The 13,215-nt window shown below is 56.0% G+C and overlaps 1 protein-coding gene across 1 annotated transcript; it reads left to right on the forward strand.

Moving 5' to 3' along the window:
* Positions 1–3,851: 3,851 nt before the first annotated feature.
* GPR142 (G protein-coupled receptor 142) lies at positions 3,852–8,171 on the forward strand. The gene is made up of 3 exons (XM_037493589.2): positions 3,852–3,983; positions 4,666–4,830; positions 5,514–8,171. Exons 1-3 carry the CDS (start codon positions 3,908–3,910, stop codon positions 6,371–6,373), a joined length of 1,101 nt encoding a protein of 366 aa, XP_037349486.1. The 5' UTR covers positions 3,852–3,907; the 3' UTR covers positions 6,374–8,171.
* Positions 8,172–13,215: the final 5,044 nt, after the last annotated feature.

Below are 13,215 nucleotides of genomic sequence, written 5' to 3' on the forward strand. Positions count from 1 at the left end.
CCCGGTGCACTGGAGGGACAGGGAAGCTGGCCACACCGCGTGTACCCCTCCTCCTTATATAGGATCTGCACAAGGGGCTGGCACCAGCCCCCCTTCCTGGGCCGCCACCCTCCCCCACCCAGCCTCTGCCACGGATTGGTGGAAAGTGGCCCCAGCTGTTGCCCAGGCAACCACTTGAGCCAGAGAGTGGCAGCCCCAGGGGCTATTGTGCTGCCGGTGGGCCCCTGAGGGGACAGATCCGGCACCCCCTCTGCGCTGCCACCCCACACAGCGAGCTGGGCCTCTCCTGGGAAGGTTTAGGCCCTTGAAGGGCAGGCAGGAGCTCAGCACCACTGGCAGTCCCTGACCCAGAGGGTACCCCCATCCCCCAGGCCCCAAGGACACCCCCGCCCTGGCACAGCACACGCTGGCAGCAGTTGGCTGGAGGGCCCTGCGAGCTGGCTGCAAAGGAAAGGCCTGGAAGGGGCGCGGGAAGGGGTGGCTCAGACTCCCACCCCGCCCCCTCTGCCGTTTGGGGTGGGCAAGCTCTCCAGCGAGGAGGGCAAGGGGCTCAGTAGGCACCCCGGGCATCCTTTCAGGTTGGAGACTGTTCGTGGCATGCTCCAGGGGGTGGGCGATGGGCTTCTTGGGCCCCTCGGGGATGTGACCCCCCGGTCCGGGCCCTGGAGATGGTCTAAGCACAAAGGCACAGAGGAAAGGGTCTCGAGGGGGCCCCGGGGGTGGGGGGTGGGTGCCGGAGGCCTGGCCCTTGCGGAGAGCAGGGGGCCCTGGCGCAGCTCCTCGTGGGAGGGGCTCCCTGGAGGTTGAGGAACTGAAGCAGCGACAGCTGACAGGTCCGGCTCTGGGCTCCTCTGGGGCAGCTCCTGGACCCAGAGACCAGCTCCATACAGCCCTGGCTGGCAGCAAGAAGGGGCACAGCTCCGCCCCTTCTCCGGAGAAACAGAAGGCAGGAATTAGGTCTGGCAGAGATGCCCGCCCAGGGGAAACCCCGCCCAGCTGCCCTGCCCGTCACGCCTGCCTCCCCTTGTGCAGACCCTCCAGCTCCTGCCCGTCTGGTTTCTCAGATGTCCACTTTCCACACGCGTGTGATGCGTTTGTGTTTGTGTGGTGTGTGGGGCTGGTGTGTGGGTGCTGTGTACAGTGAGCCTGAGTCTTGGATCGGGAGAGAGGAAGGAGGCATTTGCCCCTGGAAACCTTCTGGAAGGGCGCAGCCTCTGGAGGCGCGTGACCCCGAGAGCTGGGCTGGGGACTCATAACAAGAACAGCCCCAGAGAGGATGGTTCCTTCCTGCCCAAGACTGAGGCGTTCGTGCCCTGAGGGCTGCGGAGCTCTCAAGGCCAGGAACAGGCGGGGGCCGGGATTCAAATGCTGCTTTGCTGCTTCTCTCCCCACACCCCCTGCCGTCTCTCCTGGGCCCAGCTGCCATTTCCTCCACAGCAAGCTCCCCAGCGGGCGCGGGATCTCAGTTGAAAGCAGCTGGGAGCTCTTGCAAGCTCGGGCAGGACCCAGACTTGCTGTGGAGTGGGCGAGGAAGGCGGAGGGTGGGCCCCGGGCCGGTCCTGGCCAGCCCCTCCCCTCCAGGGGCATCTGTATGGGCTCCCTTCCCCGCGGGGTTCCCTCTGACACGCAGACTGGGAGTCATGAGTTTGGTTCTGGGCCTGTGTCCTGGGGGCAGGGACGGCGCCCAAATCTCAAGCAGGAAGGAGGAAGATGGCGTCAAAAGTGAAGAAGGAAGCCCCTGGCCCCCCACCCCACCCCTGGGCTTGGAAGGCCGGGAAGGCAGTGCCGGGCGGGAGGCGTCCCCAGCCGCAGAAGATTCGAGCTGCATCCACGACCTTCCCGCACCCAAGTCACCGGGTCTGCAGGGGGCCTCTACCCTCAGAGGGGCGCCCCGGAGGAACAAGCCTGACCAGCCGTCATGGCTCCCCCCACCACAGAGTCTCCCTGGAACTGGACAGAAGCTCACCGTGGCACCAGGGCCGCAGCCCCAGACCCCACGCCTGAGAAGCCGGGGACTGACGGGGCAAGGCCAGCACTGGCCCAGGCCCTGGGGGCGGGAGGTGCACCCGGGGGCTCCTGCCAGGTGCCTTGGACCCTGCAGCAAGACAGGGCCCGCCCCCCGCGTCCAGCTGGCTCCTTCTAAATATAGATTCTCATCATGGAAAAAAACCAACAAATAATAATAAACAGGAAAGGATCCTTCCCTGAACAACTCACACGCTATTACAAGCTTTCCCTGGAGCCGGGCCGCGTCCTGCTCGGGCCTCCAACCTGCTGTCCCCGATGGGACAGTGCTCCCAGCCCCCCCGCCCCCCCCTCCGCTCCCCCTGCCTGTCTCAGTGCTCATCCCTCCATCCGCGCACCTCCCCCTCCTCGTAAGGCCCGAGCTCACCTGGTGTCTCCCTCCCACAAGAGGCTGGAGCTCACAGGGGTCCAGTGGGCTCGCCCTGCCCTGCCCGTGCGGGAGGAGAGGCCACGGCGTGAGGAGGGTGAGGGCCAGACAGTCTCGGGCCAGGGGCCGCGTCAGCTCCCACTCCAGCCGCCTGCTCCGGCTGTGTGGCCTTGGCCAGGTTGCTGCCCTTCTCTGAGTTTCAGTGTCAGTGTGGAGTGGGGGCGCCAGCCGGCTTGTGGGGCTGTAGGGGGTGTCACAGCAGGGAAGGGGGGAACATCGGGGGGTATCTGTGGGGCCCCTGGAGTGTGCTGGCCTCTCAGCTCTTCTGGAAGCAGCTCCTTGCTCGTCCAGAGCCTCAGGGCGCAGGGAAGTGGCAGCCAGGGGACTCATCTGTGCTACCTGCCCTCTCTGGGGCTGGGTGCCGGACACCTATCTGGGGCCTGAGCTGGGGGAGGGAGGGGGCTGCCTCTGCTCCAGCTTGGCCACCCAGGGGACCCTGCCCAGCTGGAGTGGCTCTCAGGGCCTGCAGGGTCTAGAGGCAGCCACCAGGGGGCAGCAAGGTCTCGTCTGTGAGAGTCCAGGTGTAACTGGGGGTGGGGCGGGCTGGGGGTACAGGTAGCTTCTCCCCACCTCCCACCAGAAGTGGGATCTAACTTAGGGAGCCCAGAAGCCAGCATTTCTCTATTCCCAGAGGGCAGATGGGGGAAGCCAGCCCTGCCCACCGCGGAAGGCACCAGTCACCCTCCCAAGGGGCCAGGCACCACTCCCACTCTCCGGCCGCGCGCCTCGCCGGCTGGTGTTTGTTTGCCAGTGACTGATACTCTGTGGAGGATGGTCCATTTCACCAGGGCTGGGAAAACAACAGCTTGCGGGGGCCACCCGCTCTTGGGTTCCCCGGCTGCTGGCACACCTGCTTCTCCCCATGGTCCTGGCCCCCTACGCATAGCCCCCTGCCGTCCCTCCTGGCCAGCGGCCCTTCGGGCAGGACCCTCCTCTGTGTCTGTCCCTCCACCAGCAGCTGTGGCAGAACTGACTCCCTCACTGGCCCCAGGTCCCTCCAGAGCTGGGCCGTGCCTGGACCACCTCTTCCCAGGGCACTAACCTGCCCTCTTGCAGACAGGCCCTCCTCATTTTGAGGCAGGTAGAGTAGCTCCCCGATTCTCCTGCTTCTCCCCAAAGCCCTCCCCGTAGAGTATCCCCACCGTGACTGAGCCCAGGTCAGGTCCCAGGATGCCCCATCCTGCACCCCCCAGGGCCCCTTCCCACCTGACTCTAGTGGCCTGAGCACCCTTGGGAATCCCAGTTTGCTGCAGGCCACATCTACAGTCTGGGCTCACTCCCCCGAGTCTGGGCCCCACCCTTTCCTTCCTCCTCCTCCCTCCACCCGCCTCCCCACACCCACCTCTCTGAGTGACCTGAGCAGATTGGCTCAGTTCTGCTGAAGGAACCGTGGGGCGAACAACAGCTCGAGGCAGGCCGGGTGGGGCCGGCGCCCGCGATGCCGGGCCCCTGGTGATGCTGCAGGACCCTCAGAAAAAGCCACGAGGGGGCTCAGGACCCAGAAGCATGAGGCTTGATGGAGGAGAGGCAGGTAAGGTGTCTGGAACTGCGGTGGGAGGCAAGGGCGAGGCGGACACAGGCAGGTCTAGCGGGGGCTGGGGGGGGGGGGGCTCAGCACAAGGCCCAGCTGGAAGGTGATTCTCAAGAGACCTAAAGTGTGGCTGAGGGCGCAGGGACCAGAGCAGGTGGCTCGTCCTCTCCCCAGCCCAGACGTAAGTCAGCTGTGGTTGTGGGCAGGGGACTTGATGCCCTCTGGACTCAGTTTCCCTACTGGGAAACCAGGGCGGTTTCAACTCCAATAGTGTTAGCCGGTGAAGACGGATTGTCTTTAACTCAGTAAGGAGGGGCGCCCAGTCATGGCTCCTCAAGGGGGCGGCTGTTGAGCAGAGCAGGGCAGCTGCCGGCTCTCGCCGAGGGTGGGGCTCGCCCAGCACACTTCCTGAGAGCAGAGGGGCCTGAGCCCCACAGCAGACCCTCTGGCTCGGCCTGGCAGCACCTGTACCCCGTTTGGAAGCCCTGCTTTTGAGGCTGACGTCGTCATGGAGAAACAGTCTCCAAAGCTACAGGAAACACACAGGGGGCTCCTTTCCAGGGGAGCCAGGGCACTGGGGATGCGGGGGTCTGCACAGAGCAGGGTGAACACAGACCTCAGGGTGAAGACGGGGCCGCTGGGTTGCAAAGAGACCAGAACTCTTACCCTGCACCCTCCCCAGCTGCCCAGCCAGGAGAGGCCCTGCCACCCGCGCCCAACGGCAGTGGCAGTGAGCCGAGCCAGGAGTTCGAAGGCTACTGGCCCGAGATCCCAGAGCGGTCCCCGTGTGTGGCTGGCGTCGCCCCTGTCATCTACTACAGCATCCTGCTGGGCCTGGGGCTGCCTGGTGAGAGGGGAGCCGGGGTGAGGCATGGGCGTGGCTGGAAACAGGGGTCCTCCCCCTTGGGTGCCAACACTCTGTGCTGACCCCTGAGACCCTGGATCACAGACTCCAGGACTCCCCTTGCTTTTATGGGGTGATCTGAGTCACAGGGGAGCAAAGCATAGGATTAAAAGTGAGGGTTTGGGGGTGCTTTATAGCTATACCTGAGGCCTCACCAGAGCAGACTGCCCCCCTCTCCCCCGGAGTGGACAGTCCCCTAGGACCATCCTCAGCAGAGCTGGGGTTGCTGGAGGGGGTGGTGCAGGGGGAATGCAGGAAAGGACAGGTGGTCTCGACCTTGTCACCATGGAAGCCCCTGGGAAAGAGGACTCGGAGCACCCGAGACGTGTCTAGGGGGAATGCCGCAGGCACAGGAGGCTTCTGCGGACACCTGTTGCCCGGCAAAAGAGCTCCCTGTGTGCCAGGCAGAGTCCCCGCCCCAGCTGAAGTCAGTGACCACGTGGAGTGGGTGGACAGGGCAGGGCTAATCTCCTGACCAGGTGGGCTTAGAGGAGGGTCTGGAGGAGGAGGAGGGAGCCAGCACGGCCTCGGCACTAGCAGGTGGGGTGGGAGGAGACCTAAGGCCTGGCCGGCCAGCTCTGAGTTGGCCGCTCTGACATGTCCCCTTCTTACCTTGGCCGCCGCAGTCAACCTCCTGACCGCCGTGGCGCTGGGCCGCCTGGCCGCCAGGACGCGGAAGCCCTCCTACCACTACCTGCTGGCGCTCACGGCCTCGGACATCGTCACCCAGGTGGTCATCGTGTTCGTGGGCTTCCTGCTGCAGGGGGCCGTGCTGGCCCGCCGGGTGCCCCAGGCCGTGGTGCGCGTGGCCAACATCCTGGAGTTCGCCGCCAACCACGCCTCCGTGTGGGTGGCCGTGCTGTTCACGCTGGACCGGTACCGCGCCCTGTGCCGCCCCCTGCGCCACCGGGCCGCCTCGTCCCCTGGCCGCACCCGCAGGGCCATCGCCGCCGTCCTGGCCACCGCCCTGCTGACCGGTATCCCCTTCTATTGGTGGCTGGACGTGTGGAGGGACGTGGACCCCCCCAGCACGCTGGACGAGGTCCTCAAGTGGGCCCACTGCCTCATCATCTACTTCGTCCCTTGCGGCATTTTCCTGACTGCCAACTCGGCCATCATCTGCCGGCTGCGCAGACGTGGCCGGGGGGCGCTGCAGCCACGGGTGGGCAAGAGCACGGCCATCCTCCTGGGCGTCGCCACGCTCTTCGCCCTGCTTTGGGCACCCCGAATTTGCGTCATGCTCTACCACCTATATGTGGCACCCGTCCACAGGGACTGGAGGGTCCACCTGGCCTTGGATGTGGCCAACATGGCGGCCATGCTCAACACCACAGTCAACTTTGTCCTCTACTGTCTGGTCAGCAAGACTTTCCGGGCCACTGTCCGAGATATTGTCCACGAGGTCCACCTGCCCTGCGCCCTGGGGTCACGGCCAGAGGAGCCAGCCCTGAAGCCTCCAGGACTCCCCGAAGGGGCAGAATTGTAGGGGAGGCGCCAGCCAGGGACCTTGGGTTGGCTCAGGGCCATACCTACTGGGGGCTTTTGTGGTTGTGCCCCCTGAACTATCAATACCCGACTTTGGCGTCTGGAGAGGCCCCTTCCTGGGGGTGGTGCCCTAGATGGAGGGGAGTGTTATAGCTTTAGGACATCCTTTTCCTCCTAATAGGAGGACAATTTAGCCATCTCCCCCACTAGTTTCACCAGCCACCCTCACTCCCTGGGACCAGGAAAGGGGTCTGCCTGGCACAGCTAACCATGTCAGTTGCCAAGGGCATCCCTTCAAACCTGGCATGTTTGTATTTATAATATGCATCTCATGAAGGCCAAGTTAATGTTGGCGCTTGGGTGGGTGGATGGATGGATGTATGGATGGATGATGGATTTATTTGAATGGATTCCAGCCTCCTCCTTTCTGAGGTTCATTCCTGAGTTAATCACTTCTCTGGCTTCTAGGGTAGAAAGATTCCCCGGGGTGGGAGATCCAGTGAGCTGGCTGAGAGACCCGGAGGACTGCTTGGGAAAGGAAGTGAGGGGTCCTTAAAGCAGATTGGATACCCCTGCCCCAGGTGACACCTGTGGGGTTTCTAGAATCCCCTTCTGAGTCCCCTTAACTCCCTGCCCTGGAGCCAGGACATATTCAGGGCCTGGATGCACCAGGGACTGCAGTTTTCATTGTTGCTCCTGAAGAGAAAGGAAATGGCCTCTCAGCTCAAGAGCCGGGAGAGGGGGAAGGGAGGGGCCCAGCCGCACCCTCCAGGCCCTTGGAGCAAGGCCTCCTGGTCCACCAGCAGAGGAAGGAGAGGGCCTCCCTCATCAGGACCCTGAAGGGCTCCTCTCCCTGGGCCCCACCCCAGCCTCTCCGGAGACCCCTGCCCTTTCAGGACGCTGGCCTGGAGAGGCAGCTGAGAGAGCTTAGCAGATGGACTCCCACCTGCTCCCGCGCTGGGTAAACACATTAGCGGGGAGAGAACTGGGCTGCTTTCTGCTTCCAGGTCAGGCTGAGCTGGCCTTTCCCCTGAATGGGAGGCCCGGGCCCGCCCCCGCCAGCACCCAGCCCCTTAATGGGTGACAGACGGGAGAGCCAGCTGTGTGCCCGGGACACGTGGGGGCACAGCGCATGCTGGCCTCCCCCTCTGCTTTCTGGAAGGGACGCTCAGCAGGAGGACAAGGCAGCTCTCCAGTCCTTTAGCCACAACTCTAAACTCCAAAGAGCTCTGGAAACCAAAACATTTGTCCTGAGTTTGCTTCGGACAGGTTTAGGGACAAAGCCTTCTGGATGCAGTTACGAATGGCCGGTCTCTCAGATAAGCACTAACAAGTCTGTCTTCCCCCACCTCTTGCAATTTCCCCCTTATTTGGCAAGTTTGCCTTCTTCTTGCCGTCTCTCAGATAAGCATTAACAAGTTCGTCTTTCCCCTATTTCTTGCAGTTCCCCCCTTGTTTGACAGGTTTGTCTTCTTGCATTCCAAGGACAGCAATTAAAAAAGCGAGCTGGCGCCCACCTGTCTCCCTTCTCCTCCCCTTTACGGACCCTCCCCCATGGCCCCCCTTTTTTTCCTTTGTATAAATACCCCTGGACTCTGCCAAAGAGCAGGACGGTTGTCTTTCGGACGTGGTCTGCTGCCCTCCTCATTTGTCCACAAATTAAACCATGTTCCTTTTTCTCAAGCTCTATTTCCTTTTATTGGCTGAGGGAAACTGAGGCCGGTGTCAGGTATCAATTTGGCGAGCCACCTGAAGCTGGATGCCACTTCGGCTCTCCCAACCCCAACTCTGACTTCCAACGGATGGAGCAGTTGGCCGCGCCAGCGCGCCAGGGCTTACCCGTCCTCGCTGTCAGAGAGGGCCTGGGCATCCGGGGTGGCACGCTGACCTTGCTGAGAGGGAGCGCCCTCTCTCCGGGAGGATGAGGGAGAGTCCCAGCAGCTGCCGGAGTTTTTCCTCCGGGGAACTTTCCAAGTCCTCCTCGGGAGAGGCACAGCTCTTCTCTGCCTCCTGGATTCACCTTTGAGGAGATGGAAGCTGGATGGAAAACTGCGGTCCCCTGGCGTTTGGCATTTGGTGTAAGTCCCCCCTGGCCTGCACGCCGAGACCCTGGCCTTCACACATTTGGGAGGAATCTGTGTCCCCTTCCCAGAGGGAGTCCAGTTCCCCTCAGTTAGGGAGGGAGTCTATGAGTCTCCCTCAATTTGGGGCGCCTTTGTTGTGCTAGGCCCAGTTGAGTGGGAACTGGGAAATACTTAGTATTTTTATTTGATGTCTATTTGGTATCTGGTGTTTGGAGTTTCCTGTTTGTTTTTTTTGGAAGCCAGGGATTTGGTTAAAATTATGAGAGTCGCCATATTTGTTTCAGCTGAAAGCCCCTTGTGGAAAGTATTAACTGAGTGGTGGACCTGGAGCTACAAACCTGTGTCTAAGAAGCAGCTCCCTGCAGGAGCCCAGGAACAACTGACAGTGGGGAACAGACTAATGATTTTTTCTAACACAAAAGCCAGGCAATACGCTCTCCTTGTCCACACTGGCTCGCTCATGCATGGGTTCCTTTTATCCTTTTTCATGCTCTTCTAAAATCTTACCCTGAAATCCAGTGTAAGTTCAGCTGCTTTGGCTATAGGCAACCTAGAATAATCCCAGCTCTTCTAGGACATTGGCTAGATGGCTGGAAGGGCTGGATTGTTCCCACGAGAGCTGTGGGCCTGGACCAGGGCTTCTACTTGCCTTAGAAATAGCTTTGTGCAAAGAGCTTTGTGAATCTGATCTTTGTGTCTGTGTAAATAATTCAAGCAAGTATCTGAAATCAGGTCTTGATAATTTAAAAATTTGGTATTTTTCAGTTTTTTATGTGTTTAGTCAGACAACTAATTCAGTATCTACCAGTCACTGTAGAAAATGGATGTAAAGTAAGCTGAAGAGAGTGTTCTCCACTTGAAGGTCGCCTTTTCTTCCTCTAAATTTGCAGGCCTCTTCTCATCATACGCTGAGACTTCTGGGATCAGGTTCAGTTGGTTTTGTCAGAATTACTTTGGACTTTCTAGTCAGCTATAAAGGAAGCTTACTAGTTGGTTGGAAGATTTCTAAACTTCTTATTGGCCATTAAAAATTACAGGTTTCTTTAAAAATCGAAGTTTCTTATTTAAAATAATCAATTTAGTAATCAAAAACTACACAGTAGGTTTCTGTAAATAATATTCCTTATCAAATTTCTGGTAAGAGTCTAAGAACAGACAAACTGCAAAGTAAGATCTTAATCTACCTCTTCTCCTGTCCTCCTCACAGCCCATGTATTAGGTATCTTTTATCTTTCCTAGCATCAGGCCTCATCTGTGAGGTCAAACAGAAACCAGGATTTTGTAAAGCAATTTGAATTTTCTATGCTTGTCTTTAAAATGATTCCAATCTCGGGCTCTAGAGGTTTTAAATTGATTAAAATGGGATGCTGGCCTCCCTGGTGGCGCAGCAGGTTGAGCGCCGCTCTGTGAAGCTGTCTGCAGCCTCTGCAGCACTGGTTCGATTCCTGGCCGGCCAGGGGGATACCCACATGGCACAGCAGACCTCTCCCGTATTACCCGCTGCTCCCCTTAGCAGTGTATTTCAGTCAGTCTGCCTGTTCTTTTCCCTACTCTGTCTCTGATGAATCCCCTCACCCTCCTAAGCCTCGGCCTGTACCCCAGCTCTTGCATAAAAATAAATAAATCTTTAAAATAAAATAAAGTAAAATAAATGGGATGCTTATTCTAACATGTAAGGACTTTAGTTTCCATCTCATATTGGAAACCTTGATTAGAAAAATAAACTTAAATGGGTCTATCAAACTTAACTTGGAAAACTTAAGTTGTTTTAGGAATTAGTCTATCTTTGTCTTGAAAAGGGATATAGTTTTGGTGAAACTCTCTACCCATCCAAAATCTCTTGTAGGAATTTAAGGAAAAAATGTGGCCTTAGAAAACTGATAGGGAATTTTCTGCCCCACTTTCTTTAGAACCTAAGGGGCAATCTTACAAATATAACTCGAGAAATGTTTTCTTATCTGAAGGAGTTGGTTAAAAAGGAATATTCAAAAGTAAATTAATAATTGTTGTCAGAAATATTGGTAAAATAACTATCTCTAAAAAATTAATGCAAATGGACAAAATTCTAAATGAAAGAGATCTCTGTGTCTGTGTCTTTGCCTTTGTGTCTGGAGGGTTAAAAATTATTATAAATGGTGCCTATATAAATTCTAATAGAAAAGAACCCAAGTTTTGAGATCGTGATCTAAAATTTTTGGTAAACAAAAGCTAGTTCAAAATGTAATGGTTTAATTAAAGCATATATGCCTTAAATTCATAATGTTGGGAGTTAATAGTTTTATTGTATGTTTAAATGTGTTTAATTTGGAGGGGAAAAAAGGAGCTTGGAGAAGTTAAAAAGAGTTACTGACCTGGTCTATGTTAACAGAGATAAATGTGGTTTTGTTTATACCTGCACTTCTTTTGATAAAATTCTTTTCTGAAAAGACTAACCCTTATTTCTTCCCCTTAAAAGAAGTACTATTGTTCCCCAGGTAAGCACATTAATTGATTTTTCCTTCCCTTGTCATAGCCAAAAAAAAAAAAAAAAAGAAGGAAAAAAAAGAAAGAAAAAGAAAAAAACCTCTGGTATATGAAATTATTTCATTTGTAACTCTGCAATTTGAACTTCCTATATATACTAAGAAAAACTAAAGCTACATTTAGTATCTCTATCTTAAATCTGCTCTTTTTATCATTATTTAAATGGTGGTATATTTCTCCTATAAAACTAAGGATCTGCTAAGTTTAATAATGAAAATTTGTTGACTACTTAACGAACTTTTGGTTTATTTTTTGCTTCTTATTGTAGGAAAACTAAACTTTATTGTCATCATCACCTAAAAAATAAATAAATAAAATGTGTTTATGTATGAGTTATCTAGTACAAAGGAATAATAGCAGGGCCTCCTTGATGGCGCAAGGGGTTAAGATGCAACCTATCTGCAGCCACTGCAGCACGAGTTCGATCCCTGGCCAGGGAGCTACCCACATGGCTCAGCAGACCTCTCCTGTCTCGCCCACTGCTCCCCTCAGCAGTGTATTTCAGTCAGTCTGCCTGTTCTGCTCCCCACTCTGTCTCTGGTGAATCCTCTCACCTTTCACACCTCTGTCCAGTTCTTGTATCCATAAATAAATAAATCTTTTTTTTTTTTAAGGAATAATAGCATAAGAGCTCTTACAATGTCTTGCAGTGAAAAATGTGAAGCTGACCTGTTAATTAGCTGAAGTTATGTTGGGACAAGGCCTCAGTGTGGACTAAAAGTTCCAGGGAATGGAGATTATGATGCAGTTAAAAATGACCGGTCTCTCAGATAAGCACTAATAAGTCTGTCTTCCCCCGTCTCTTGCAAGTTCCCCCTTATTTGACAAGTTTGCCTTCTTCATGACGTCTCTCAGATAAGCATTAACAAGTTCCGTCTTTCCCCTATTTCTTGCAGTTCCCCCCTTGTAGACAGGTTTGTCTTCTCGCATTCCAAGGACAGCAATTAAAAAAGCGAGCTGGCGCCCACCTGTCTCCCATCCCCCTCCCTTTTGCAGACCCTTGCCCATCTCCCCTTTTTTTTTCCCTTTGCATAAATACCCCTGGACCCTGCCAAAGAGCAGGATGGTTGTCTTTCAGACATGGGTCTGCTGCCCTCCTCAGCTGTCGACAGATTAAACCACATTCCTTTTGCTCAAACTCTGTTTCCTTTTATTGGCTGAGGGAAACTGAGGCCGGTGTTGGGTATCAGTCTGAACGGAGCTGGTGGGAGATGGTCCTGCTCGCCGTTCCACTGGAGTGCCTCCCAGCCCCAAGACCCTGCTAGACCAGGGCTCATCTGAAGCCCAGGCCCTGGCACCTTCCTCTGTTCAGAAAAGTCCTGAATTTGGAGACACACCTGGTCCCAAGGGTTCAGAGAAAGAACCAAGGACCTATATGTTCTCCCATTTCTGCTGCACCCCAAGGATTTGGGGTGTGGAGGGTTCCCCAATGTGCGCACAGATGCACCGCTGGCAGAAACTGATAAGTCGGGTTTCGGTCCTTAGTTATACGGGGGTGGGGCTGCAAATGCGGGTTGGGGGTGGTGGTGAGGGTGCTGGAGGGTGGAGAGGATGCTGGCTCCTGCCTGCGGGGTGGAGGTGGGGTCAGGAAGTGGGCTCCACAGGAGGACAGTGGACGTGCCTATTTGGGGATGGCACCCTCCTGCCACTAAGAACCCAGAAGGGACCCTGCTGGAGTGCCTCCCAGCCTCAGGGAAGAGCACGGTCATGGAAGGCGACCGATGGCTGGACGCTTCTTCAAACTATCTGGTGGGGGTGCCCTTGGGAGACAGACAGCCTCTTGCCTCCTCCTGTGCACCTATGAAACCAGGGACTTCCAGAAACACGTGGGAGGCTCTGTGGTAGCAGATGGAGTTTTGTACTGTAGGGGCTTCCGGTCTCAGGTACCCAGGTATTGATGTGACCCTTCCCTGTCCCCTGGCACTGGAGATGGACCTGCCGGTGCCTTAGTTAACATCTCCATCTGCCTCCTAGGTGTGGACCGGAAGTGGTTTACCTGCAGGTGGCAGGACCCTGCAGAGCTCCAGGGTGCAGCCTGTTCCCACTCTTTCTATGCAGATGACTTTGCTCTCTTGCCTGCTAGAGAAGAGGGGTGGCTGGAGGTGAAGGGGAGTGGGGGGTCAGGGAGGGTGTCCACAGAAAGTCTTACAGGATGTTCACACATTTTTATCATTAAACTCCCAGCAGCTTCTAGAGAACTGGTCCGTGGCTGGTGTGGGAAGCTTCTCTCCTCCAA

Source organism: Talpa occidentalis, unplaced genomic scaffold (assembly GCF_014898055.3).
Source record: "Talpa occidentalis isolate TD23 unplaced genomic scaffold, MPIMG_talOcc4v2.1 talOcc4.7, whole genome shotgun sequence".
In the NCBI taxonomy this organism is placed as follows: domain Eukaryota; kingdom Metazoa; phylum Chordata; class Mammalia; order Eulipotyphla; family Talpidae; genus Talpa; species Talpa occidentalis.